The sequence below is a fragment of the Psammomys obesus genome, unplaced genomic scaffold, assembly GCF_907164565.1.
Source record: "Psammomys obesus unplaced genomic scaffold, mPsaObe1.curated_primary_1811, whole genome shotgun sequence".
NCBI classification, from domain to species: domain Eukaryota; kingdom Metazoa; phylum Chordata; class Mammalia; order Rodentia; family Muridae; genus Psammomys; species Psammomys obesus.
Genome location: NW_026593286.1, coordinates 16,520,411 through 16,544,657, shown reverse-complemented (window position 1 = coordinate 16,544,657; position 24,247 = coordinate 16,520,411). Strand labels below are relative to the sequence as shown.

Below are 24,247 nucleotides of genomic sequence, written 5' to 3'. Positions count from 1 at the left end.
TCTTTCAAAATTCCTATGTTGAATTTAATTCCCAGCTAATTGTGAGAGAGTGCACATCTGTGATCCCAGACTAAGGACAGAGAAAAAGGACCACCAGAAAATTGAAATCAACCTGGTCTACATGATCCCCAGTATGATAGTATCAGGTTATGAAGCATAGACACTCTGGTACAGGGGTTGAAACATGCTTTCATGTATTTGAGGCTGGCCTTAAATTTATATGTAGACAAGGATGACCTTAAATTTCCTAGTCCTCTTGTTTCTACCTCCCAAGTGCTGGGATTATGAGCATATATCACTTTAGAAAAAAAAAATGTTTGAGACAGGGTCTTGCTATGTAGTTTTGGCTGGCCTATGTAGACAAAGTTGGCCTCAAAATACAGAGAGCTGCCTGTCTCTGCCTCTCAAGTGCTAGGATTAAAAGTGTGTGCAACCAGCCTGGCAAGGTGGTGCATACCTCTAATCCCACTCAGGGAGGTAGAGGTAAGCAGATATCTAGGCCAGCCTGATCTACAAAGCGAGTCCAGGACAACCAAGGTTACACAGAGAAACCCTGTCTGGAAAAACCAAAGAGAGGGAGAGGGAAAGAGAGAGACAGAGAGAGACAGAAAAAGAAACATTGAGATGGTGAAGTAGTTTATCAGGTTAACATGTTTTCTGCCCAAGCCTGACAAAATGAGTTTAATCCCTGCCTAGCCCATGCAAAAAAAAGTTGGACTTGGTGGGGTGCATCTATCCTCCCAGAACCCCTACAATGAGATGGGGGACAAGGATAGACTCATACAAAAGCTTGCAGCCCAGCTAGCCTAGAGTAAGGATCACATTGAAGACTTAATTCCCAGCACCACACCAGGTAAATAAGTTTCTCACTGTAAAGTAAGAACATAAACCTGGAGATGCAAGTAAAGGTCACTGTGCTCTTTCTTATTTGTCCATCAGCAGTACCCGAGATCCACTGGCACTGGGATGTGAGCCTGGTAGAATAACTTGTTTTCTTTTACTTTTTTTCTATTTTGTTTGTTTGTTTTAGATAGGGTTTCACTGTGTATCCCTGGCTGCTGCTGTTGTTGTTGGCCTGCCTTCCTGGTACTCAAATAAAAGGAAACTCACAGCTTCAAGGCTTGGGAATGTATCCCAGCTCTGAAGTGGGACAGTGTCCCAAGGGTATCATGAGACATGGGAGCCTAGGAACCACACAGCTCTGACAGTCAGCCTCCTCAAAAGAGGCATTGCAGCTCCCAGAGAAGGGTTCCCCAACTCCTGATGAGCAGAGATGCTTAGGAGCCTGAGCCCTGCTTTTTCTCCAGCCAGTGCAGCTCCAAGGATAGGGTTCCCCAACTCCTGGTTTGAGCCCTGCTCCTTCTACAGCTGTTACAACTCCTAGGGGAGGGTTACCCCAGGCCCTGAAGCTTAGGAGCCTAAGATCCACTCCTTCACTGCTTCTCTCCTTCATTGCTTCTTCTGATGAGGGAGTCATACCAAGCAGTAAATCTTTTAAAGGAGATTTATTGGAGGGACAAATCCAGAAGAGGAGGCACGAATCCAGGAGTGTCTTCTATGCTCCCAGAAGACAGCAGGGAACTGGGCATTTCTTAGGGGTGGGGCAGAGATTTCTAGGGCAAGGATTTCCAGAGTGAGGATTGGTGGAACTTCAAGTCCTGATCTTGGGGAGCTCAGGGATTAGTGGGCTTTTTGTTTGGGAATTGGTTGGTTCTCCTGCTCAGGAATTAGTGGGTTTTAGCAGGAAGCACAGGGATTGGTCAATTCTCCTGCTAGGGATTGGAGGGTTTTTGTCCAGACTTTTCACCTCAAATTACCATAATCTGGAATGAGTCCTACTGAGGGGCTGGAGATGACAGTTACAAAGGTCTTTGGGGTTGATGCTGGGCTACTGGAGCTTTCTCAGGCAGGGGTCTGATCACTTTTCTGCCTTGAGGGGTTATAAAGAATACAAAGTTTACTAATCTGCAGTCCACAGCATGGAAGCCTTTCCCTGCAGCATGAATTGCCCACAAAGACTGAAGAGGAGGTGCTTCCATTGTGGGCAGCTCCTTTGAGGTAGTAGGCTGGAGCAGGAAAGGTGGTCATCCTTATGGACAGCTCCCAAGGCTGCATTCTGAGGCAGGAAAGGTATTCATTCCCATAGCAGTAGGCTGAGGCAGGAATAGTCACCATGGACAGCTCCTGCTGATGCACTGACAGGAGCTGCCATTTTGTCTCCTCCTGTCTCCACAGCCCCAGGATGAGAAGTAGGGGCTGGCAGCGTGCTACTCTAAGCTCGAGTGGTCCAATGGTCAAGGATAGACACAGCCCTTGGGGGTCGGAGTGTGCACGGCCTGCTCTAATACTGCAGTGGGGGCAGCGGCATCAAGCCACCTCAGCTGGCTGCTATCTCCACCACTATGGCTGCTTTGATGGCTGCTGCAGGGACAGAGGAACTACACTGGCTGTCCTGGAACTCTGTAGACCAGTCTGGACCAGAATGCACAGAGATATGCCTGCCTCTGCCTTCTGATTGCTGAGATTAAAGGTGTACACCAAATTATAACATTTTAATACAGTTATACGATATACCTTGGCTTGGCTCATGTTCACGTCTCCATTATCCCCTCCAGTACACACACACACACACACACACACCAAGGATTGTGTACTGAGTGTTCAGCTTCTAGGTGGCAGAAGATTGAAGAGTGGTTACCTCATAAGGGTGCTTGCTTCATGAATAGGTTCATCCATTGATAACATCATAGCTGAATGGGTTACTGGGGTGGAGTTGAATTGGAGGATCATGTCACTGAAGAAGTACCTTTGGAGGGCATACGCTTGCTCACCTCAGACCCTTTCTCACTCCTCTCTGTTTCAACTCAGCAAGAGGTAAGCAGCTTTGCTTGATCATGTCTTCTTCACCATGATGCTCTGCCTTAAAAAAAAACAAAAAACAAAAAACAAAAAAAAACTCACAGTAATGGGAAGAAAGGACCATGGACTCAAACCTATACAACCATGTGCCAACAGAAGCCTTTCCTCTTTGAAGCTGTTTTTCCTCAGGTATTTTATCACAGTGACAAGAGATTCACTAGCACATAACTATACCGATAATTATATATTTCTGGTTAATAAATATTCTCAGACAGCAGATTTTTAAATATCTAACAGTAGCAAGAAACTAAAAATAAAGATAAACAGAAAAGAAAGTTATATAAAAATATAATCACAGAAATGAGAAATTCAGATGAATGGGCACGACACAAGCTTGAGAAATGATTTTGAAAAGAACATGTGCTGTTTATAAACTGGGTGTGCTGTCACCCACCCATAATCTTAGCATTTGGGAAGTAGAGGCAAGAGGATTAGAAGTTTAAAGTTATCCTCAGCAACATAAAAAGTTTGAGGGTTGGGCAACATGAGACCTGGTCTCAAGAAATTGGGGGAGAAAGCAGCAATAGAGGCAGGAAGGAGGGAGGGAGAATGGGTTACAGTACCCTTAGAGGCCGCTGAGGATAAACCCTTACCTCATGAATTTTGGGCCCCACTTCCCATTTCACTGTAACCACTAGAAAGGTAAATGTCAGCTTCACCACTCCTCGTCAAAAGAATGGAATATCTCTGGCCATGGGTGGAGACATGACATTCTGATCTGCTCCCAAGATTAGAACATTACAAACTATTGATTCCAACTGGGTCTGTCAATCATCTGGCCAGGAGTCCACCCTACCGAAAATCTAATTCACCTGAACACATGCGAAGGCTATGAGAATAATTTTTTTCTTTCAGTTACTGACCAAAGCCTAGGCATATTTTCCAAAGGCTGTTGGCTTTTTTTTCTCTGACACCACCCATTCCTTCTGCCATGGGTCTATTTGCCAGCCTCCATTATAGAAGGTATGGCTATCTCTTTTCTATCTGCATCTTCTGGGCAGATGTCTAAGATTTAGAGTTTTCCTGCCTGTTGTTTTTCTCCCAAACTCAAATAAAATTTCCTTAGCCTTCTGTCTGAGTCTGTTAATTATTTATTTTTAATTAATTTATTTTTATGAGTATATGTGTGCATGTACTTGGGTGTACATAAGTGTATATTCTTGCAAAAGCCTGTGGATGTTGAGGGCATCAGGGAACTTGAGTTGCAGGCATCTGTGAACTGATCAATATGGGTTCTGGGAACCAAACTTGTAGTATCCAGGCTGGCTGGCGCATTGGCCTGGGTCCAGGAGCAAAGGGGCTATTGTGCCTCCTGCCTACACTCACTCCGCTGAAGGTCTCTCTAATTTACTCTACCGGAGAATAGTCCTCCTGCCTTTCCTCAGGATAGGAGGGTGCAACCACCTGACTGTCCAGATTAGGAGGAAGTCTGGGAGCCTCGCTGTTCCTTCAACAAGACTTAGCTATGATTTATATATTTATATGATATATATATAGATATATATATATATGTTATATATATATATTTGAAATTTATATTGAAAGTACTCCCGACTAAAGAGTGTTGGCTTGGTGGTAAAGTGTTTGCCTAGCTTGCTTAAAGTCCTGAGTTGTAGCCATCACACTATAAGAAAAAATAAATGTAATCCCCATTATGGGATACTAATAGTGGTCAAGTGGGGCATTTAAGAGCTGTCACAATAGGGCTGTAATGAATTATTTCAAGATTGGGTCTGTTTCAAAAGCCTATGTGGCTTACCTTCTCCTACATTTCTGACTCTTACAGTCTTGGAAGAAGGTTCTTATCAGGCGTGTTTCCCTTACCTTGAACTACAATTGTGCATCAAAACAAACTCTTTAAAAATCTATGTATGGTATCACATGCCTGTGATCTCAGCATTCAGGATGCTGAAGCAAGAGGATTATAAGGTTCAGATCAGCTTAGGATAATTAGTAAGATCCTATTTCAACAAACAACTCCATTTTTTCAATTGTTAAGGGCATTAAAGAGTAGATTTTTGGAAGGTAATGTTGTTCCATGCAAAAAATAGGTGCTGAGTGTGGTGGCACACGCCTTTAATCCCAGCACTTGAGAGACAGAAGCAGAGGAATCTTTGAGTTAGAGGCCAGACGAGTCCATGCAGCCAGTTCCAGGGTACATAGACCCTGTCTCAAAAACAAAACAAAAGAATATGGGACCAAAGACAATTTTAAAAATATGGGTTCAGCTTGGTGTGGTGACACATACCTTTAGTCCCAGCACTCAGAAATATGGCCAACCTGGTCTACCAAGTGAGTTCCAGGATAGCCAGAGCTACACAGAGAAACCCTGTCTTGAAAATAAAAACATCTGGGTTCAGATTTTATCTCTTTAAGCAAGTAACTTAATTCCACTTAGTCTCAGCTTGAGTAGAATGGGGGCCAAGACAACCTTGCTGGTCATTCTCAATTTGACCTTGTCTGATTTAAGCCCACTGAAGCTGAAATTAGAGATGTCTGGCCATGACTGCACTTGCTAACTTTTAGAGGTGCCAATGTCTGCTGTTTTGGGAGGCTGCAGCTTATTTCTAACACTGCTGCTGCACAAAGTCGTGTGTTTTTTCGTTGAGCTACAAAAGACATGACTTAGCATTGCTCAGCTGATAATTGATATCTTCTGAAACAGCCATGCAAGTTGCAAATCATTATTAGATTTCCTTCAGCACTCTCCTTTATTTGGGAACCAAGGAAACTACATCCGAGCTGTATGTTGGGAGAACTGAGACTGGTTTGTCTGGCCTTATCTCTGAAACTAAGGGACATAGGTGCAGGCTGTGTTAATGAATACCAAAAGCTGTGTGAATGATAGCTAGTCAATGGAGAAAACAGTATCTAAGGAGATGCTGAGAGCAGCAGCCTCAATTACTAAGGTAAATCCATCATATCAATTAAAACTGTCTGCCAGGTGGCGGTGGCACATTCCTTTAATCACAGTGCTTCGAAGGCAGAAGCAGGTGGATCTCTGAGTTTGAGGCCAGCCTGGTCTACAAAGGGAGTTCCAGGATACCCAGGGCTACAGAGAGAAAACCTGTCTCAAAAACAAACAATTACAATATTCTAGCTCCGTGGCAGAGTGTTTGATCAGCATGGGTAAGGCCCTGGCTTCCTTCTCCAAAACGATAAACAGCAAAGTAAACACAACCCATCAAACCATTCTGGTTCATGCTCAAGAGAGAACCCCAAATATCTCTCTGAATTCTCAAACCCTTTAGTCATTAATGGAGTTGGAGTGAGGAATAATAGAGTGTTCTTTGTTTTGTCTGCTCCGCACCAAAGTTCCTTTGGCTGGAAGCCTAAAACTCTAAAACCAATGATGAGCATAGCATGAAAACCAAAAACTAAAAGTCCTGAAGCCATCCAATTACAGTTTCACTTGGAAAAAATTATTTAAATTCACCTGTTAGATTAAGTGGCTAAGGCTGGGCAGTGGTAGCACACACCTTTAATCCCAGCACTCCATTTGGGTGGCAGAGGCAGGCCAGTCTCTTGATTTCAAAGCCAGCCTGGTTTACAGAGTAAGTTCCAGGACATCCAAGGCTACACAGAGAAACGCTGTCTTGAAAAATCAAAACAAAATGAAGTGTTTAGGAGACATCTCAGTGGTAAAGGGTATGATTGGCATGCCCAAGGTTCTAGGTTCAATCATAAATAAATAATAAAAGCATTTACAAACTTGAAGAAAATTCAATGAACAGAATATGCATGCATACTAAGTGTTGGTGGGGCTCAAACCCAAGACTTGACTGCTGCTAGAGAAGTACTCATATTAGCCGATACTCTTAGCCACCGTCAAGGGAATATTAACACAGTATATTATTAAATGGAGAGTTTTTCCAGATCTGTGATCAGGATTTGGGAGTTTAGCAACTATTTTACAGCTGCAATCAAAACCACCAGGATGTAAACAGTAAGTAAAGAGTTCTGACTTGGCAGATTGTTGTGGTAAATATATTTACTGTTGACTTATCTTTTAGTAAAGCAGTGGTTCTTGCTAAAGCAGCTGTATACCCAAATCACCACACAGAGACTGGGATTTATTTAATTAACCTAGAGCACAATGCTGGGCAATAGTTACTCCATCCTAAACCTCCAAGCCCACATAGTTTCCTACCATTCAGATTTTACTCATTATACGTGCTTTTAGTCATATCTTTGTTTCGGTCCCATCTCCCCAAATGGTTCCAAAACCTCTCCTTTGGATTCTCCTCTTCCCTCTCTCCCTGCTACCTTCCTCTTCCTCCCACTCTGGACCAGGATGTCCCACCCTATCCTCTCCATTGCTCAGCAATGTGGCTGGTTGTTTTAATTGACATTTTAGAGAACAAATGGTGGCATGTTTACACAAACTTGAGACAGGTGATGCTTAGAATAAGCATCACAGTGCAATGTCTGGATTGAAACCAGATAGTGGGGGGAGAAAATCAGCATTTGAATCAACAAGGGTAAATTGTGTACATTCCAAAAGAACATTATACCAACATCCGAAGCACATTTTTTTTTTTTTTTTAAGATAAGCTACCATAACAACTGTTATCTAAAAGAGAGTTTGGGGCTGCAAAATCCAGTCTCACTAAAAGGGACATTTATTCACTTGTATAACAAGAGTGCAGACTAACTTTCAGGGTTAGTCAGCTTTACCAGTGACCTTGGATTTTTCTTATTTATTTTACCTACTGTGTTCAGGTACTTGTTTTTTAATCTGCCCGGTCTCATTCACAGTTTTGTTTGTTGCTTTGTTTAAAAGGCTGTCTAAGTGATGTATATCACAGGTAATTTAAAGCAGAAATAAATTTTCATCTAAATGGATAGTATAAGCTGGGTATGGTAGCTCAAACCTGTAATCCCAGCACTCAGGAGGTTGAGGCAGAAAGCTGGCCACAAGTCCAAGGCTAATCTGAACTACATAGCAAGTGTATTTCCAACAAAACAAACAAACGAAAAGCAAAAAGCTGAGCACAGTGGTACTCTCCTTTAGGCCCAGCACTTCATTGGCAGAGGTAAATAGATCTCTGTGAGTTCAAGGCCAGATCCTTTTGACCTGGTCAATATGGTGAGTTCCAGGTTATCCAGGGCTACACAATGAGATACAGTCTCCAGCAAAACCAACCACCAACCAACCAACCAACCAACCAACCAGACAGACAGACAGACAAAAACAGAGCCAGGGTAAAGCTCTAGGTTTATCACCATTTCTCTGTACTGCCTAAAACTGGGCATGTGTGATGCCACATGCCTGTAATTACAAATTGGGGAAGTAGAGACCACTTAAGAGTTCAAGGTCATTACTGACTACAGAGAGAGCTTAAAGCCAGCTTTAAGTAAAACCCTATGTAAAAAAAAAAAAAAAATCCACATTTTAACATTTAAATCATTAATAAGGAAGACAAAAATTTTCAACATTTTCTGGAAATAAGTCTTAAAGTTACTAGGTTATAAAATAAATTGATTAATATTCAAAACAAACAGGAGCTTCCAGAATGCATTTGGAGTTAATGCCTCTTCAGACAGGGTTTCTCTATGTAACAGCTTTAAATGTCCTGGAACTTTATACACCAGGCTGCCCTCAGACTCACAGAGATCCACTTGCCTCTGCCTCCTGAGTGCTGGGATTAAAGATAGGAGCCATCAACTCCTGGAGGTCAGACAACAGCTTTAAGAGTCTGTTCTCTGCCTACATTATGTGGGTCCTGCAGGCTTGGCAGCAAGTGCCTTTACCAGCTGAGCCAACTCCCTGGCCCGTGTTATCTGTTTTCTACTCTATTAGCTAAGAATAGCACAAGTCTGAGGACTAAGAGGCGGATGTTCCTCCTGTCGGATTTTAAGGTGTATAGTTTTCTTTTTGTGGTCCTGTGGACTGAAACTAGATTCTTGTACATACCAGGGAAGCGCCCCTTGCTCCACTGAGATGTACCTCCAGCCTCCTTTCACTTTTTGAGGGAAGGCCTCACTGAGTAACTCAAGCTAGCTGTGAGCTTGTGATTCTCCTGCTTCAGCCTTTCAAAGCACATAGAATTGCATGCCTGTGCCACCAGGCATTATGGTTCTTGGACTTTAAGCCATGCAACACTTTTTACTTTGTTTTGATTTTTTTTTTTTTTGAGATAGGGTTTCTCTGTGTAGCCCTGGCTGTCCTGGAGCTCACTCCGTAGACCAGGCTGGCCTTGAACTCATGGGTTCAACCGCCTCTGCCTCCTGGGTACTGGGATTCAAGGTGTGCTGCCACCATTACCAGTCTTCAGACCAACCTCAACAGCCCAGCCTCAGTATTTCTGTCTCGGGGCATCTTCTAGAGCCTCTGAAGCCCAACCAACAAGCATAGTGGCATGCACACAAGTTGGTAGGTGACCCAAGTCAAGGTGATTGGGTACAGTTAGAGCTAAGAATAGGGCTTCTGCTTGAGGTAGCTAGAAACCATGCTCTTTTTTTTTTTTTTTTTAAGATTTATTTATTTACTATGTATAACAGATCTCATTCTAGATGGTTATGAGCCACCATGTGGTTTCTGAGAATTGAACTCAGGACCTTTAGGAAGAGCAGCCAGTGCTCTTAACCTATGCGCCATCTCTCCAGCCCAGAACGATGCTCTTAATTTCTACTGACCTTAGAATTGTGAGGGTCCAGTAAAAACCAAAGTTGGAAGAGGAGGGGATGGGATGGTTGAGAGACAGAAACTGTTTCTTTACTTCACCTGTTTACTTGTTTTCATGTCTAGATGTGTGGGAAGAGAGAGTGACCACCAATTCTAAGAAGAAGCCAAGTGCGAATGGGCTGAACCAGGAAGGTTTTAGTCTGTGATAGCTCAAGGCGGGCACCAGTTTAATGGCTGCCACACTTCACTCCAGAAACACTGAGAATATACTAGGCTAATGTTTTTAAAAATGAGATATACGAAAAAGCTCCTTTGGGAGCTTCCCACTGAACCGGTCCTAGGACCCAGGAATCTGTTTTAAACCAGATTAGTAGGTGACTGCGTTTCACATCTGAGACTGCTTTATTCTAGGTATTAGGTGCTGGGGCCCAACATGAAAGAGATAGACCTGGTCCCTGGGTCTTCGCTATATTTTAATCACGTGTGTGGATGGGTGGGGGCTCTCCAGAGTTGTTTCTTCCTTCTCTCCTTGCACTGTGGATACAGGAGGAAGAACTCAGGAGTCCCCTTCGTGTGGCCGACAACCCGTAATTCTTCCCTAGTATATGTGAAGGAACTGGAGGCAGATAATTTTTCTTTTATTGTTTTGTGTAGTGTCAGCTGTTCTGGAACTCACTCTGTGGACCAGGCTGGCCTCCGAGATCCACCTGCCTCTGCCTCCTTGAGTGCTGGGATTAAAGAAATGCCCTACCACCGCCCGGCTTTTTTTGTTTCTTGAGACAGGTTGTCTCTATGTAGTCTTGGCTATCCTGGAACTCGCTACGTAGACCATGCTTGGGTCAAACTCACTGAGACCCGCCTGCATCTGCTTCCCAAGTGTTGGGATTAAGGGCGAGACGCCACGCCAGGTTGGTGAACTGCTCATCTCAATGAGGTAACCTGTAAACTGCAGTGGAAGGAAGGGGATGACAGAGTAGGAGTTCCTAGGTCAGACTGACGAGGGCTAGGGATGTGTTAGAGGGTGAACACCAAAGCTAAAACTTGGAGAGGGATCTGCACCACAAAGAAACACAGTAACTCACTTCTTAGAGAAAAGAGGCAGCCTCGGCCTTGAGAGATGCCAGAGAAAAGTAACGCGGTGAGAAGAAAAGACCAAAGTGCCTCCAAAGCACCCTTGTCCACCAATACGTCCACCTTTGCCTTCACTGGTCGGTTCGTTCAGCCCCAAAGCTTCCAAAAAACTCTCAGGCGCGCTACACGGGCTCTGGGGTGTGGCTCAATTCTTCTGGAACTCTCCTCCTGCAACCTACTGCTGCCCGCGACGGGGACCGCCCAACGTGATGACGTCAGTGCGCGCGCGCCTTCGGGAGGAGGAGTAGGGGCCGCGGGCCGGCAGGCGCCCAGGCTTCGGTAACCTGTGCTGGGCGGGGGAGAGGAAGGGGCGGGGCGGGGAGCCCCCCGGAGTTGCTGGGTTGCTGGCCGGGTCCGAAGCGGGCGTCCTCGGCACGCTCAGCGCTCGTTTCTTCCCCGCAGCAGGCCCCGCACGGCCCGGCGATGGAGTTTCCGGACCTCGGGGCTCACTGTTCCGAGCCGAGCTGTCAGCGCTTGGGTGAGGGGCGGAGTGCGCGGAGGGGCGGGGCCGGACGGCCGGGGCTGGGGACTGCAGGTGGGGTGGGGAGGGGAGGGTGGGCACTGCTGGAAAGGCCGGGAGGGCGGGCCTTGAAGTTGGGGGCGTGGCCAGGGAGGCTGGGAACAGCGGCCGGGTGCAGTGTGTTGCAAACAGGGCGGAGTTTTTCTTACCCGAGTAGAAGCTTTAAGCTAGAGGAAAGGACATCCAGGTTCCCTTTGAACCTGCAATCCGACCCATTCTCTGTAGATTTTTTGCCACTCAAGTGTGACGCCTGTTCGGGCATCTTCTGCGCAGACCATGTGGCCTACGCCCAGCATCACTGTGCATCAGCTTACCGAAAGGTGAGGGGGCGGTCGTGAGGATGGCAGGGGTTGATTGTCAGAAGAGGGAGAGCGGGTGCAGACACTTTCAGGGATCTGTTGTATTTCCCCCTCTTAGTTAATGTGCTTCTAACCCTATGTACTGGAAAACTTTGTTTTCTAGTGGGTGTGTGAGTGGTATAGCCAGGTTCTGTCAGAGGTTGGTTGGCCTTCAGACTGACTCCTACCCCTTGACTGTAGGATATCCAGGTACCCGTCTGCCCCCTCTGTAACGTGCCTGTGCCCGTGGCCAGAGGGGAGCCTCCTGACCGGGCTGTGGGAGAGCATATTGACAGAGACTGCCGCTCTGATCCTGCCCAGCAAAAGCGCAAGGTCAGTTAATAATGGAGGGGTTATTGACAGACAGCCCAGCTTGGAATACTAATGTCTGCGACTGGCTGGCTCCATGGGGCTAGAGGAGGAGATAAGAGTTTCATACATAACAAACCCTGCTTCATCTTAGATCTTCACCAATAAGTGCGAACGTTCTGGCTGCCGGCAGCGGGAGATGATGAAACTGACTTGTGACCGCTGTGGCCGAAACTTCTGCATCAAGCACCGTCACCCTCTGGACCATGATTGCTCTGGAGAGGATCATCTGACCAGCCGAGCAGGGTGATTACCGAGTACCCTACTTGCTTTGCTTCAACCATGTCTGCCTTGACCAAGGGAATCTTTATGCTTTTCTCCCCCTTTTCACAGTACTGTGGATTGAAGCTAGGGCCTTACGCACGCTAGGCAAGCACTCTACCACTGAGCTACTATTGCCTTGGTCCTTTTAGTTTTGAGAGGTTTCACTTCTTAGCCCAGACTGGCCTCACATTTGTGGCAATCCTTCCTCAGACCCTCAAGTGCTGAGATTACAGCATCCATCGTTCAAGCTCTTTTTAGTCCTTGGAGATGAGATTCCGCTAAGTTGCCCACGCTGTCATTGTCATTGAACTTACTGCCCTATACAGTTTTCACTTCCTGTCTCAACTGTCCAGGTAACTGAAATTACAGGTTACCTATACAGATTTTGGCCCAGTTCAACTCCTATTCAAAGGATATGGTTTTGCAGAGTGCTTAGAGGAACTACCCTCTTGACATGTAAAGCACGTCCTGTGAGGTATGTTAGAATGTCTTTCTTTGCTTCAGGCTTGCTGCTATCTCCAGAGCACAAGGTCTGGCTTCTACAAGCACTGTTTCCAGTCCCAGTCGGACCTTGCCTGTGTCTTCCTCTCCCAGCAGGTAGGCCTACCTGTTTCTCCTCTCCCTGTTTTAATTAACCCCTTCGCTCCTCTGACCACAGCCTATTTTAATGTCTGCCATAGAGCCACATCCCAGCTTCCACCCAGGACAGCCCCTCCAGTTATTGCTTTGCAGAACGGCTTGGTGAGTAGGGGAAAGCGTGGATAGACAGAAGAAAATCCAGAGAGTGAAGTCCAAGGAAACTGGTCTCTCTTTCTCCCCCTGCAGAGTGAGGATGAGGCTCTGCAACGCGCTCTGGAACTGTCCCTTGCAGAGGCTAAACCCCAGGTCCCAAGGTACCTACTCTGAATGAGCACAAGATCTGTTTCGAAGGATGGAGGTGGGAGCACTCTAGCTCACTACAGTAGCTAAACACACGGTTTCAAAATTAGATGAACTGTATCTCCCCAGAGGCTTTGATTTTCTCCGTACCAATGGCAGCGATGCTATTATCTACCCTATTGGTTACTGAAGAGATTGAGGTCACACTCAAAAGGGACATGGGACTGAGATACTCAACAGATCAAATCCTCCGATTTTAGGTATGACTCTCACCAACTCAAGCTCTTCCTTTCTCAGTTCCCAGGAGGAAGAAGACTTGGCATTAGCCCAGGCACTGTCAGCCAGTGAGGCAGAATACCAACAGCAGCTGGTGTGTGGTCTCTGGGAAATGGGTTCTGTGTTGGTGGAGGGTGAGAGCTCGGGCTGGCCCCTCTCAGTGGCGGATAGTACGGCTGTAGTGACCATCCCTTTGCTTCCTTCCAGTGACTCCAGCTCATGCTGAGCCCTGAAATGAGGCCTGTCCTCCCCTGTCCTTGACTTTATACCCTGTCTCCTCCTTCTCCTCTCCTTGCTCCAGGCGCAGAGCCGTAGCTTGAAGCCGTCCAACTGCAGCCTGTGCTAGGGTCCTGGGCTTGGGGAGGGAGGCTCACCGGAGGACTGTGGCCCTCACATCTCCAGGGTACACAAGGAAAAGAAGCACAGAGAAGCCTGGTTCGCAGAGACAAGCAGGAGTGACGAGAAGGATGCTCAGTGGGGCCTGGAGAGGAAAGCAGCTTATGCAGCCAAGCTGAGGAAGGACCCTGCTAGCTCTGCTGCTGCAGGGAGGGTGGCCAGGAACCATTCTCTTGTTGGGGTTTTGGGCAGGCGCTAACCAGACTCCACCCCAGCCCCTTTTATCATGTTATCCCTTTTCCCCTGGGGCTGCCACGCCACATGTAGCGGACAGGGAGAGGCCTGGGAAGAATAAAAACGTTGGCAGTTAGTAAGATGTCTGAGTGATGTGTTTCTTTTCCCTGTCCAACCCAAACGAAGCTGTCTTGTCAGGAATGTTCATTCAACTCAAGGGTAGTAGAGGCCCCTTGCAGTGCCCCACACAACCAAGCCACAGCCACCATTGCACAGTCCATTTATTTCCTTACATTGCTTTCTGGAAGACCCCTTTCTCTTACAATAGCTAGCACCAAACTCCTACACCAGGATAAACAGGCCAGAGAGAGGGGCCATGTCTTTTTCTCCTGAGTTAGCCTCTGGAAGGGAAGAGGTCCCTTGCGTCACTATGCTGTGTCTTTTGGTTTAGAGTCTTCAGAGGCACTTTCTTGTCCTTGCTGCTGTAGCTGCCACATCTCAGCATACACACCCTCTCGAGCTAACAAAGCTTCATGCCTGGGGTAATAATAAAGCAGGTGTTACCATCGGTCCTACCCCAATCCCAAGGAAAACAGAGGGTGAGCAAGGGAGACACCCTCCAGGAGCCTCCTCCCTAATCTTTCTGCATGGCTCACCTTCCTCTCTCTATGATGCAACCATCCTTGATGACGAGGATCTGGTCAGCATTGACCACAGTTGAGAGCCTGAGAGGTCAGACATCAGTTAACCATTACCCCCCCACCCCCCCGTTCAAAGTGGTCCACACTGCCAGCCATATCAGCCCTGTACCTGTGCGCTACTACGATGGTGGTACGGTTGGTGCAGACTTTGGCCAGAGAGGCCTGGATGGCTCTCTCATTAGATGTATCCAGTGCTGATGTCGCCTACAGAAAGAGCTTGGATGAAATGCTCTTGCTACCCAGAGGCTCCGAGGAGAGGAGGGTGCAGGCTGCTAGTGGAGGTCTCAAGGATAGTTTGGGTTCATGAGCTGCATAAGGTTTTGGTGAAGATGGACTGGTGATACCTTTGCAAGGTAGGTGACTGCTCAGAGTGGCTTAGGCACACACGGGAGAGCAGCAGGCAGGTGCTGGGGTCTCACCTCATCCAGTAGGATGATGTCCGGAGCCTTGAGGATGGTGCGGGCGATGGCCACTCGCTGCTTCTCGCCCCCGCTCAGCTTCAGTCCCCGCTCGCCCACCTGGGTGTCATAGCCTGTGGGTAGTAAGTACCTCCCTCATGTAACAAGTAAATAGACTTGGTTTCTGTGGCCAGCTGGGCAAGGAAGTGGTGGAACTGCACTTGAGGGATTAACAGGATTTCACTGGGTAGGGGGAATGACCTCACCTTCAGGGAAAGACAAGATGGCATCATGAATGCCTGCAGCCTGAGCGGCAGCCTCTACCTCGCTATCCCCAGCTGTGACGCGACCGTAGCGGATATTGTTGGCAATGGTGTCGTTGAAGAGGACAGTGTCCTGGGGCACAACTCCAATATGGGACCGGAGAGAGATCTGGGTCACCTGAATCCAAAAGCCCAAAAAAATACCCTGTCTTGTGAGATTCCTCCAGGCTTTCTTGAAGCACCAGGGATAAGAGGCCTAGGGTAAGATCCCACCCATCACCACCACAAACCCTAACTGGCTGGGCAAATCACACAGCTGCTCCAAGTCCTTCCCACTCAAGAGCAGACAACATGGCTTCTGTCTGCTTCACAGACAAGCCTACCTCACAGGGCATCATACTTTGTCCTTGTGATTACTTTCCTGGGTGACTGCTGGTCACATGACACTAAGAAGGCCCAGATTCTTTTGTTGTTGTTATTTGTTTGTTTGTTTTTTGAGACAGGGTTTCTCTGTGTAGCCTTGACTTTCTTGGACTCACTTTGTAGACCAGGCTGGCCTCAAAATCACAGTGCTCTGATTGCCTCTACCTCCCTGAGCACTGGGATCAAAGGTGTGCGCCACCATGCCTGGCTTGAAGGCCCAGATTTTTAAATTTTTGAAAATGCTGGGAATTAAACCTAGAGGCCTTAGCTAGGTCATTAAGCTGTAGCCTCAGCCTCACCCTTCCCAGTCCCTTGCCCCCCACCCCGCACACTCACATTTATTTAGAGACAGGGTCTCGCTAAGTTATTCAGGTTGGCCTTGAACTCCTTTGTAGGTTGGCAGGCCTTGACCTTGCTTTCCTCCATCCTGGGATTATAGACCTGCACCATTAGACCACGCAAGGCCCCAGCTTTTTTGCAAGGCTGATATCTCAGGGCTGCCCACCCCTTGCTGTTCTTCCACAGATCCCTAAATTACAGTCTTCTCTGAGGCAACCTTACCTGCGAAATGTCCTGCCCATCTATTCGGATGCAGCCGGAGCTGATGTCATAGAAGCGAAACAGCAGGCGCAAAATTGTGCTCTTTCCTGCCCCAGATGGGCCCACCTATTAAATTGGAAACGAGAAGAAAATTCTCAGTCCTGAGCTGGAGAGATGGCTCAGAGGTTAAGGACACTGGCTGCTCTTCCAGAGGTCCTGAAGAGGTTCAATTCCTAGCAACCACAGGATGGCGCATAACCATCTATAATTATCTGGCCTGCAGTCATCATGTAGGCAGAACACTGTATATACATAATAAACAAACAAACAAACAAATAAATAAATCTTTGAGAAAAAAATTCTCAGGCCCTCTGGCATCTAAGACTCCCTCTTTAAGAGGCCACCAACATCCAGGAAGGCTGCTACATTCGGTCTTGTCACCTAGTATAACCAGGCATTGAATGCAATCTGCAGGCACTGAGAAAAATTCAAGGAATATGGGCCCACTAACTAGGTCTCCTCTCACCAGAGCCACCGTCTGTCCAGGCATCACTGTGAAGGACACATCTTGTAAAGTCTCCCGCCTGCAACAAAGGATGGTGGATTTAGTAGTGGATCTATTGAATCATACAGTAGCAGATGGATTCTCCATCCTCAGAGCTACTAATGGTCCTTACCCTCTCCTGTCTAGGCTCTCTGTTCCCTAGCCCACAGTGGAGGATTGCTAAGCTGAGGTTCAGAGCAGGATGAAGGGCAAGAAGGCAGTGTGCGGGAAAGAGAGCGAGCAGAAAGGCAGTGCTCACCCGTCCTTGTAGCTGAAGTGAACATTTTCAAACTCAATCTGGCCCTTGTGGAAGCGAAGGGGCCCTGCTCCAGGAACGTCCTTCACCTGGAGAACACAGACAACAGGTGCTACCATTACTGGCCTGGGGCTCTCTCGATGTAAGAAACTCCCCCCCCACACCTCCAACCATGTATGGAGATAACCTAGATCCCCTGCTCAGATGTAGCCCATGGTAGCTCAGTATCCAAGTGTGTTTCCCTAGTAAGGGGAACAGGAACTATTTCTGACATGAACTCAATGACTGGCAAGGAACAGCCTTGCTAGGCCACAGAGGGGGACATGGCAGCCAGTCCTGACGATAACTGATAAGCTAGGGTCAGATGGAAGAGGAGGAGGACCTCCCCTAGTAGTGGACTTGGGAAGAGCCAGGGAGGAGATGAGGGAGGGAGGGAGGAGGGATTGGGAGGGAATGAGGGAGGGGACTATAGCTGAGATACAAAGTAAATAACCTGTGATTAATATAAAAAATAAAAATTAATATAAAAACAAACTCCCCCTACCCCATCTTACTCCTCCCTCTACTCACTTCTGTTTCCTCTTTCAGCAAGTCAAACATGTTCTCCATGTCAATGAAGTTAGTCTGGATCATCCTGCAAAAAGAATGAAGGCTGGGGCTCCCTCAAGGAACTGGGAAAGAGCATCGAACCCTGAGCCAGTGAGGAACGGGGATCAGGTTACCTGTAGTAGGTGCCAAACCAGTTGAGAGGCATGTAGAGTTGGGTGATATAAGTGCCAAAAAGCACAAAGTCCCCAACCTGTCAAGACCCAGAGAAGCAAATGTGTCACAGGAAGCCTGCAGGTTGCTCTTACTATCACTTTGTCTACCTCCCATCCAGGAGCCTAGTGGCTCACATATGGCCCTCTTCTCTGTCCCCTACCTTTTCCTTCATGATTCTGCCTCACCTGTAGCTTCTGCTCACTGACAAAGTATGCACAAAGCAAGGATCCAGCCAGGAGCCCAAGTCCAATCACCAAGTTCTGGGTCTGATTCAGTACAACCAGTGAGGCAGTTGACTTCCACTCCAAACCCTAGGGACAGGAAAACAGGAGGAAGGAATGGCCTGTATGGGCCAACCACCTCCAAATCCCAATCTGGGTCCTAGTGCCTTCAGCTTTAACCCTGGATCTCATTCTCCTCAGGCCTGGTAATGACGCAGGAGAGTTCACATGGATACCCTCACCTGAAACTTGATGATGGCCTCACGATAGCGTTCTACTTCGTAACCCTCAGCGTTGTAGTATTTCACCTGATGGATACACACAGCACACAGTTGAGGGACCATTCTCTCCAGAGTCCTGATCCCTTTTTCCCAGCTTCTTAACTTGAACTCAAGAGAGTTCTGGCTGCCTCTGCTTTTCCCCAATTTCTAATATCCCCTCCAGATCCTTATCATTTCAGTGCTCCCAACCATGCTCCTCCACCTCTCCTTGCTTCCTACCACCATCTTGGGACTTCTGTTACCGTCTCAAAGTTCAGCAGAGAGTCCACTGCTCGTGCCCGGGTGGCATTTTCCTGCATGTTCATACTACGGCGAAACTTGGCTCTCCACTCAGTGACCACAATAGTCAGAACTAGATGAGGAAGACAGGAGTGGAAAGAACAAGACATCATCCCTAGCAGCTGAGACTAAATATACATGGCCATCCCCTGTGCCACACATACTAAGCCTATGCTAGCACCTAGAGAGCCAGACCCGGAGAGACAATTGTAAATTTTCCAAGAAAAGGAGTTGTATGCAAGATATCTTTGCAGGCTGGAGAGATGGCTCAGAGATTAAGAGTACTGGCTGCTCTTCCAAAGGTCCTGAGTTCAATTTCAAGCAACCACAGGGTGGCTTACAAACATCTATAATGAGATCAGTGCTCTCTTCTGGCAAGCAAGCATAGATGCAAGGCAGAACACTGCATACATAATAAATAAATAAATCTTAAAAAAAAAAAAAAGAGAGATATCTCTGCAGCCTTATAAAGTTTCATGTAGAGGCCACTTTTGAGGAATGTGAGAAGACGATGCACTGTGCTACATAGTTTTTCCTTGACTGGTCACACAGTGAGTCTCTCCTGTACCGTACATGCCCTTCCATGGCCTCCATCTAGGTTGAACTGAGGCTCAGCTGTGACAGGGGGGTAGACCTTCCCCTCACACACGAGTAAACAGAGCCCAGTCTAGCCTACCAATCCTGCTGAAGGTCAATTGGCTGCGTGGGGGTAGGGCTCACAGCCAAGGAAGACCCTACATAGTTGAGGAAGCACTCACTGAGGTAAAGACTCATGCACAGGAACACAATGAGGCCAAACCAGGCATTGAAGAACATGCTGAAGTAGATGATGCCAATGATGATGTCAGCCAGGGTGGGGATGATGTTGAACACCAGGTAGCTAGAAGGGTAAGTCAAGGAGAGGAAGGTTTGAGGAGTTAGACCCAGCAATCTTACCTCTGTGAGGTATTTTAGCGAAGTTCTGTTTTCAACAGCGATGGACTAGAATGAATCTAAATACCCCTCAAGAGGAGGATGTTCAATAAGGCCTGGTAGCAAAGGCCTGTACTTGCAGCCCTCTGGAGATTAAGGCAGACAGCAGAGAGCTTAAGGTGAGTCTGGGTAGATAAACGGCTGAGGGTATGAATGGAGTGCTTACCTACATGTACAATGCCCTAGGTGGTTCGGTCTTCAGTATCACACACGCACATGCACACTCACACATGAAACAACAACAAAATAACCTCCATCGATTACAAGTAAGAGAGATCTTTGTGTATGACTGAAAAAGAATCTTAGCTGGCGCACACCTTTAATCTCAACCCTGGGGAGGCAGAGGCAGGTTGATCTCTGTGAGTTTGAGGCCAGCCTGGTCTACAGAGCTGGACAGCCAAGGCTGTTTCAAAAAACAAACAAACAAACAAAAAAAAAAAGAATAATAAAAATGAATCTCCATGAAGCTTGTTAAAGAGATTTTGAAAAAGAACCCATGTTGTGGCATCTTTTGGTTCACAAAAAAATTTTGACAGTACCATACTAATTCTGAGTCTTCAGCAATTCTGAGTTTTCAGAGATTTAAAGCAAAATACAAAAGCATAACTTGACATACTATACATAGTAGGGAAACACTGTAGAAATGAATGGAACTCAAAAGATTTGGTCTATCTACATTTTCATTAAGTTTTTGTTTAGTTACGTGCATATGTTTGTAGGTGTAGGAGGTACCTCAGAAGATAGTGTCAGATCGCCTGGAGTTAAAGTGATAGAGGATTGTGAGCTACCTAAGACAGGTGATATTGGGAACTGAATTCAGGTCCTCTGCAAAAGCAGTACGTGTTTTTTTTTTGTTTTTTGTTTTTTTTTTTTTGTTTGTTTGTTTGGTTGGTTGGTCGGTTGCTTCTTTGAGACAAGGTTTCTCTGTGTAGCATTGGCTGTTCTGGAACTCTGTAGACCAAGCTGGCCTTAAACTCACCTGCCTCTGCCTCCCCAGTGCTGGGATTAAAGGTGTGCACCACTGCCCAGCCAGTATGTGTTCTTAACTGCTGGGCTTTCCCTCTAGTCTCAACTTTCGTTTCTTGAACAGATTCTTAAGTAGTCCAAGAGAGGCTCAAACTCATTATGTAGCTGAGGCTAGCCTTAAATTCCTAGATCCTCCTGCTTCTTCCTTCCAAGTACTGGGATTATAGGCATGTGCCATCACATGAAACTATCTGCATTATTTGACATTATACTTCTTCCTATAATTTGCCAAAAAGACCAAACGAAGCAAGGCAGGAGGGGCAGAGCTGTTCAAGCTGGGTCTCCCCAGCTCCCCCTCCCACACACTCTTCCCGCTGGTGTGGCACCTGAGCAGTCCCGTGACACTGGAAGTTCCCCGGTCCACAATCCGCAGCACCTCCCCTGTGCGCCGGCCAAGGTGCCAGCGCAGTGAGAGTTCATGCAGATGGGAGAAGAGGCGCAGCTCCACACCTCGGGATGTGAACTGCTGCACTCGGATCCACAGGAAGGTTCTTAGGTTGCTCACAAAACCTGGGGAAGCCAGGGAGGCCTTAGTAGGTCTTGGGGGCTGAGAGAGATGAACCCAGCATTAGCGGTCTAAGTGCCCAAGGGGCCTGTGGAAGGAATATCGGAAGCAAGGCGGTGAGGGAGTTCCCATGGGAGAGACTGATGCCAAGCAGGGTGAAAACAGAATCCCTCATACCTGTACTGCCAGTGCCACCCCCCTGGAGGAACTTGAGGAAGACATAGGTGGTAACAGTCCAGGCCAGGGAGCTCCAAGGAGCCTTCTCAGTCAGTAAGTTCACTGTGGATCAAAGGCATCAGGGTCCGCTCCCAACAACCAGGGCTCTCTAAGGCAGAACTGCCCGAGGCTCTGACCGCCCAGCTCCCACCTCTGCCTAACCTCCCTAAGCAAGGGCCACCCCAGCCACTAAGCTGAACGTACCCCTCCACCCCCTCACCAATGTCCCTATAGAAGATGGGGACCAACACATTGAGTGCTCGGTCCAATCCCATGAGCCCCAGGCAGATGAGCACGATCAGCTGTAGTGCTGGACTCCCCCGAGGCCACAAGTAGCTGCTCAGTAAGCGGAGCTTCCTGCCAAGGTCTCTCCAGGTGGACTGCCGGTCTGCTGAGCCGCCCTAGGAAGACGGCACACAAGAGGGATGCTTATTGACCAAGAAGTGTGCTTGCTCGCCCAGGTATCTTTGGGGAAAAATCTATGGGACTGCAGGTATCTGAGGCTCACAAGTGATCCTTCTCAAGGTTAGGAAAGCCACTACATCACATACTGAACTTTGGGGTGAGAACTAATCCAACTCAAGGGACAGGATTATCGCACACCTCAAGACATTTCTTTTCCCAAAGTCTGGCTCTTGGACAAGTCCGCATTTGCTTCTCAGAGACTGAGCGAATAATTCTACTTGCTAAAAGGAGTAGCAAAAAGGGCATTCAGAGAGGCCTGGGAAGTAGCTTGGTGGTAGGGCACATGCTTAATATTCATAAGGTCCTGGGTTCTATCCCCAGCACATGTACAAAGATATACCCTTGACTGAGAAAATTAGGTACGCCTGGTTCCCTTTTTGTTTTGTTTAGTTTTGTGTTTCGAGACAGGCTTTTTCTGTGTAACAGCACTGGCTGTCCTGAAACTCACTCTGTAGACCAGGCTGGCATTGAACTCACAGAGATCTGCCTAACTCTGAAATTAAAGGCGTGCGGCATCACACCTGGCATACCTGGTTCCTTTCTACATCTTGGTCTTCTTCATGAACCCGCAGTGTGTAAGACTGGGGGCGAAGTCCAGGGGCCCAGAGCCCCAGGATAAATAGCCCTCCAGAGGTCACATAGCGCACAACCCACAGGCCAAACTGAACCTAGATGGAAACAGAGCACAGGTGTGAACCAGGATCCAAACCTTATTGTATTACTTCTTAGAACCCTCAGATGCTTCCCAGGGGCCTAGCAACAGGTTAAAAAAAAAATTACCACAGTGACTCAGCACAGACACACCCCATTCAATGCTGGCTTTCCCCACAGCTGGCTATCAGCTTCCAGCCACTGCCAGACCCTATTTTTTTTTTTTTTTTTTTAAAGAGTTATCCTACAGCATGGAGCCAGTAGGTCCAGATGTAGTACTTAATCAGACATCAGTACTTCTCCCCAGAAGGCCCCTTACCTTCTGGCCCAGATCTGCCCTGGCCCACCACCACTGTGGGCTGTTCCAAGATACCAGGGCCAAGTTCTCAGCTGCAAATGCCACAGTCCAGAGGAGCAGGAGACCCAAGCTATGTCTGAACTTTATCCAGACGCCCATTGCCAGACTCTGTCGTGCCTGGCTCCGTTCCACCACCAGCAGCCACAAGCCACAGGCGCTGGCCAAACTCTCCAACATGGAAGCCAGCAGTAGGTAGCCTGGCAGACGGGCCCCCCGAGCAGTGCCTACTCGGCCAGCCAGACCAGCCAGGGGCAGTGCCATCTGAAGTATGGCCAGAACCAGCTGCAGCGCATAGGGCGACACCCGAGGGGCAGCTGCCCAAGATAGTTCCTCCGTGCCAGCGGGTACCTCTCGGCGCCTGCAGGGAAGAACCAGCACCAAGGCCAGTGCCCCCAGAGTCAGGAGCGTCGAGGGCACGAGCGTGAAGAAGAAGCAGGGACTCAAGCCATTCTGAGTCCAAGCCGGACCCACCGGCCCTTCGGCCTCGCAGTAGTTGCCCACTGTCACCATGGCGATGTGTGGCTGCTGGCTAAACTTGAGGTCGCTGCAGGATCAGAGAGTCGGGCTGGCCATTCAGAAAAGGCCGCAGATTCCAGTTGTCTTGGGACATGGAGCTACGCCGCTGGGGTCGCGGAGAGGGACACACGTGGACCTGCCACCCTGCTCACTGTCTTTGCGCACGCGCCGCCCCCGCGCACACTCACGCAAGCCACGCACGCCGTGATTGTCGGGTCTCACTCGCCAGCCGCTGGGACCCTCGGGCCCAGGGCAGCCGCACAAAAATGTTGTGCCCTTTACGGCAGCGGCCCCGCCCACCAGATCTACCCAGGGTTCCCATTGGCCAAGCGTGACGAACGCAACTAGAAGGGCCGGGAGCCGGCGGGGTCACGTGCTCAGGGCGGGAAATCTGACCTGAGTCTGACCGGAGACCTTGACCTCCACAGAATTGTTCGTCTGAATCAGCTATACCTCTGTAAATAGCTTTTACAGTTTAACCCAGCAGGTCTCCGAATCTTCAGTTCCCTGTCTTAGTGCTAGAAATCAAACCTAGGGCCTTACACATTAGCAAGCTACTGAAATACACTGGAAGGATCCTTCTTTTTGAGTCCTAGCTCTGGATCCCTGTGGTGCCACAGCTCGTGTTCTCAGAGTCTCCCAGCCAGGTCTCTTACAGTCCTAAGACCCCAGATGAATGGAAAAAAAAAAAAAAAAAAAAAAAAAGCCATAACCTGATCAAAGTCCCTTCTTTATTAAGGGTTATCAAGCTGTACAGGGTTCCCACCCTGTTTGCTGTGGGCTGGGACAGCAGAGTCCGCCACCTTCGGCATAGTTGACCTCCCACAGACGAACGTGCTGGGGAAGGGAGTAGGGGGTTAGGGTAGGAGCTGAATCCCAGCATGCAATGTCAAAACCCTAGGCTAGGGTGGGTTGGTTATCCCTTCACCCTCCTCCAGGTAAGGTAGGGATGCAGGGCAGAGCTCTCTTGCTGGGA

The 24,247-nt window shown here is 47.9% G+C and overlaps 2 protein-coding genes across 5 annotated transcripts; one reads left to right on the top strand and one right to left on the bottom strand.

The window, feature by feature from the left end:
* The first annotated feature begins 10,877 nt into the window (after positions 1 to 10,877).
* On the top strand, positions 10,878 to 14,034 carry Zfand2b (zinc finger AN1-type containing 2B). 4 transcript variants are annotated; one of them, XM_055617102.1, is made up of 10 exons: positions 10,878 to 10,957; positions 11,081 to 11,156; positions 11,424 to 11,518; positions 11,738 to 11,869; positions 12,000 to 12,151; positions 12,674 to 12,766; positions 12,850 to 12,910; positions 12,995 to 13,062; positions 13,346 to 13,418; positions 13,727 to 14,034. In XM_055617102.1, exons 2-10 carry the CDS (start codon positions 11,102 to 11,104, stop codon positions 13,781 to 13,783), a joined length of 786 nt encoding a protein of 261 aa, XP_055473077.1. In that variant the 5' UTR covers positions 10,878 to 10,957; positions 11,081 to 11,101; the 3' UTR covers positions 13,784 to 14,034. The 4 variants fall into 4 exon arrangements, with proteins under 4 accessions (XP_055473077.1, XP_055473079.1, XP_055473080.1 ...); XM_055617104.1 differs by having other exon boundaries at positions 13,626 to 14,034; XM_055617105.1 differs by lacking the exon at positions 13,727 to 14,034 and adding an exon at positions 13,532 to 13,619.
* Positions 14,035 to 14,157: 123 nt separating this feature from the next.
* On the bottom strand, positions 14,158 to 23,559 carry Abcb6 (ATP binding cassette subfamily B member 6 (Langereis blood group)). The gene is made up of 19 exons (XM_055616875.1): positions 22,717 to 23,559; positions 22,277 to 22,414; positions 21,502 to 21,682; positions 21,243 to 21,344; positions 20,887 to 21,070; positions 19,321 to 19,442; positions 18,526 to 18,635; positions 18,245 to 18,310; positions 17,967 to 18,092; positions 17,742 to 17,818; positions 17,590 to 17,653; positions 17,023 to 17,108; positions 16,746 to 16,803; positions 16,241 to 16,345; positions 15,260 to 15,434; positions 15,015 to 15,127; positions 14,705 to 14,799; positions 14,551 to 14,619; positions 14,158 to 14,431 (listed from the first exon to the last, which is right to left on the bottom strand). Exons 1-19 carry the CDS (start codon positions 23,263 to 23,265, stop codon positions 14,323 to 14,325), a joined length of 2,529 nt encoding a protein of 842 aa, XP_055472850.1. The 5' UTR covers positions 23,266 to 23,559; the 3' UTR covers positions 14,158 to 14,322.
* Between the last annotated feature and the right edge of the window lie 688 nt (positions 23,560 to 24,247).

What these genes read in the sequence shown, in the direction of transcription:
- Zfand2b (XM_055617102.1), top strand. Translation starts at nt 11,102, where the DNA reads ATGGAGTTTCCGGACCTCGGGGCTCACTGTTCCGAGCCGAGCTGTCAG. An exon ending in TTGCTTTGCAGAACGGCTTG is followed by an intron (nt 12,911 to 12,994) that starts GTGAGTAGGGGA and finishes CTCCCCCTGCAG; the next exon opens with AGTGAGGATGAGGCTCTGCA. An exon ending in GCTAAACCCCAGGTCCCAAG is followed by an intron (nt 13,063 to 13,345) that starts GTACCTACTCTG and finishes TTCCTTTCTCAG; the next exon opens with TTCCCAGGAGGAAGAAGACT.
- Abcb6 (XM_055616875.1), bottom strand. Translation starts at nt 23,265, where the DNA reads ATGGTGACAGTGGGCAACTACTGCGAGGCCGAAGGGCCGGTGGGTCCG. An exon ending in GGGTGGCACTGGCAGTACAG is followed by an intron (nt 21,071 to 21,242) that starts GTATGAGGGATT and finishes TGGCTTCCCCAG; the next exon opens with GTTTTGTGAGCAACCTAAGA. An exon ending in ACCATCGTAGTAGCGCACAG is followed by an intron (nt 14,620 to 14,704) that starts GTACAGGGCTGA and finishes CTGACCTCTCAG; the next exon opens with GCTCTCAACTGTGGTCAATG.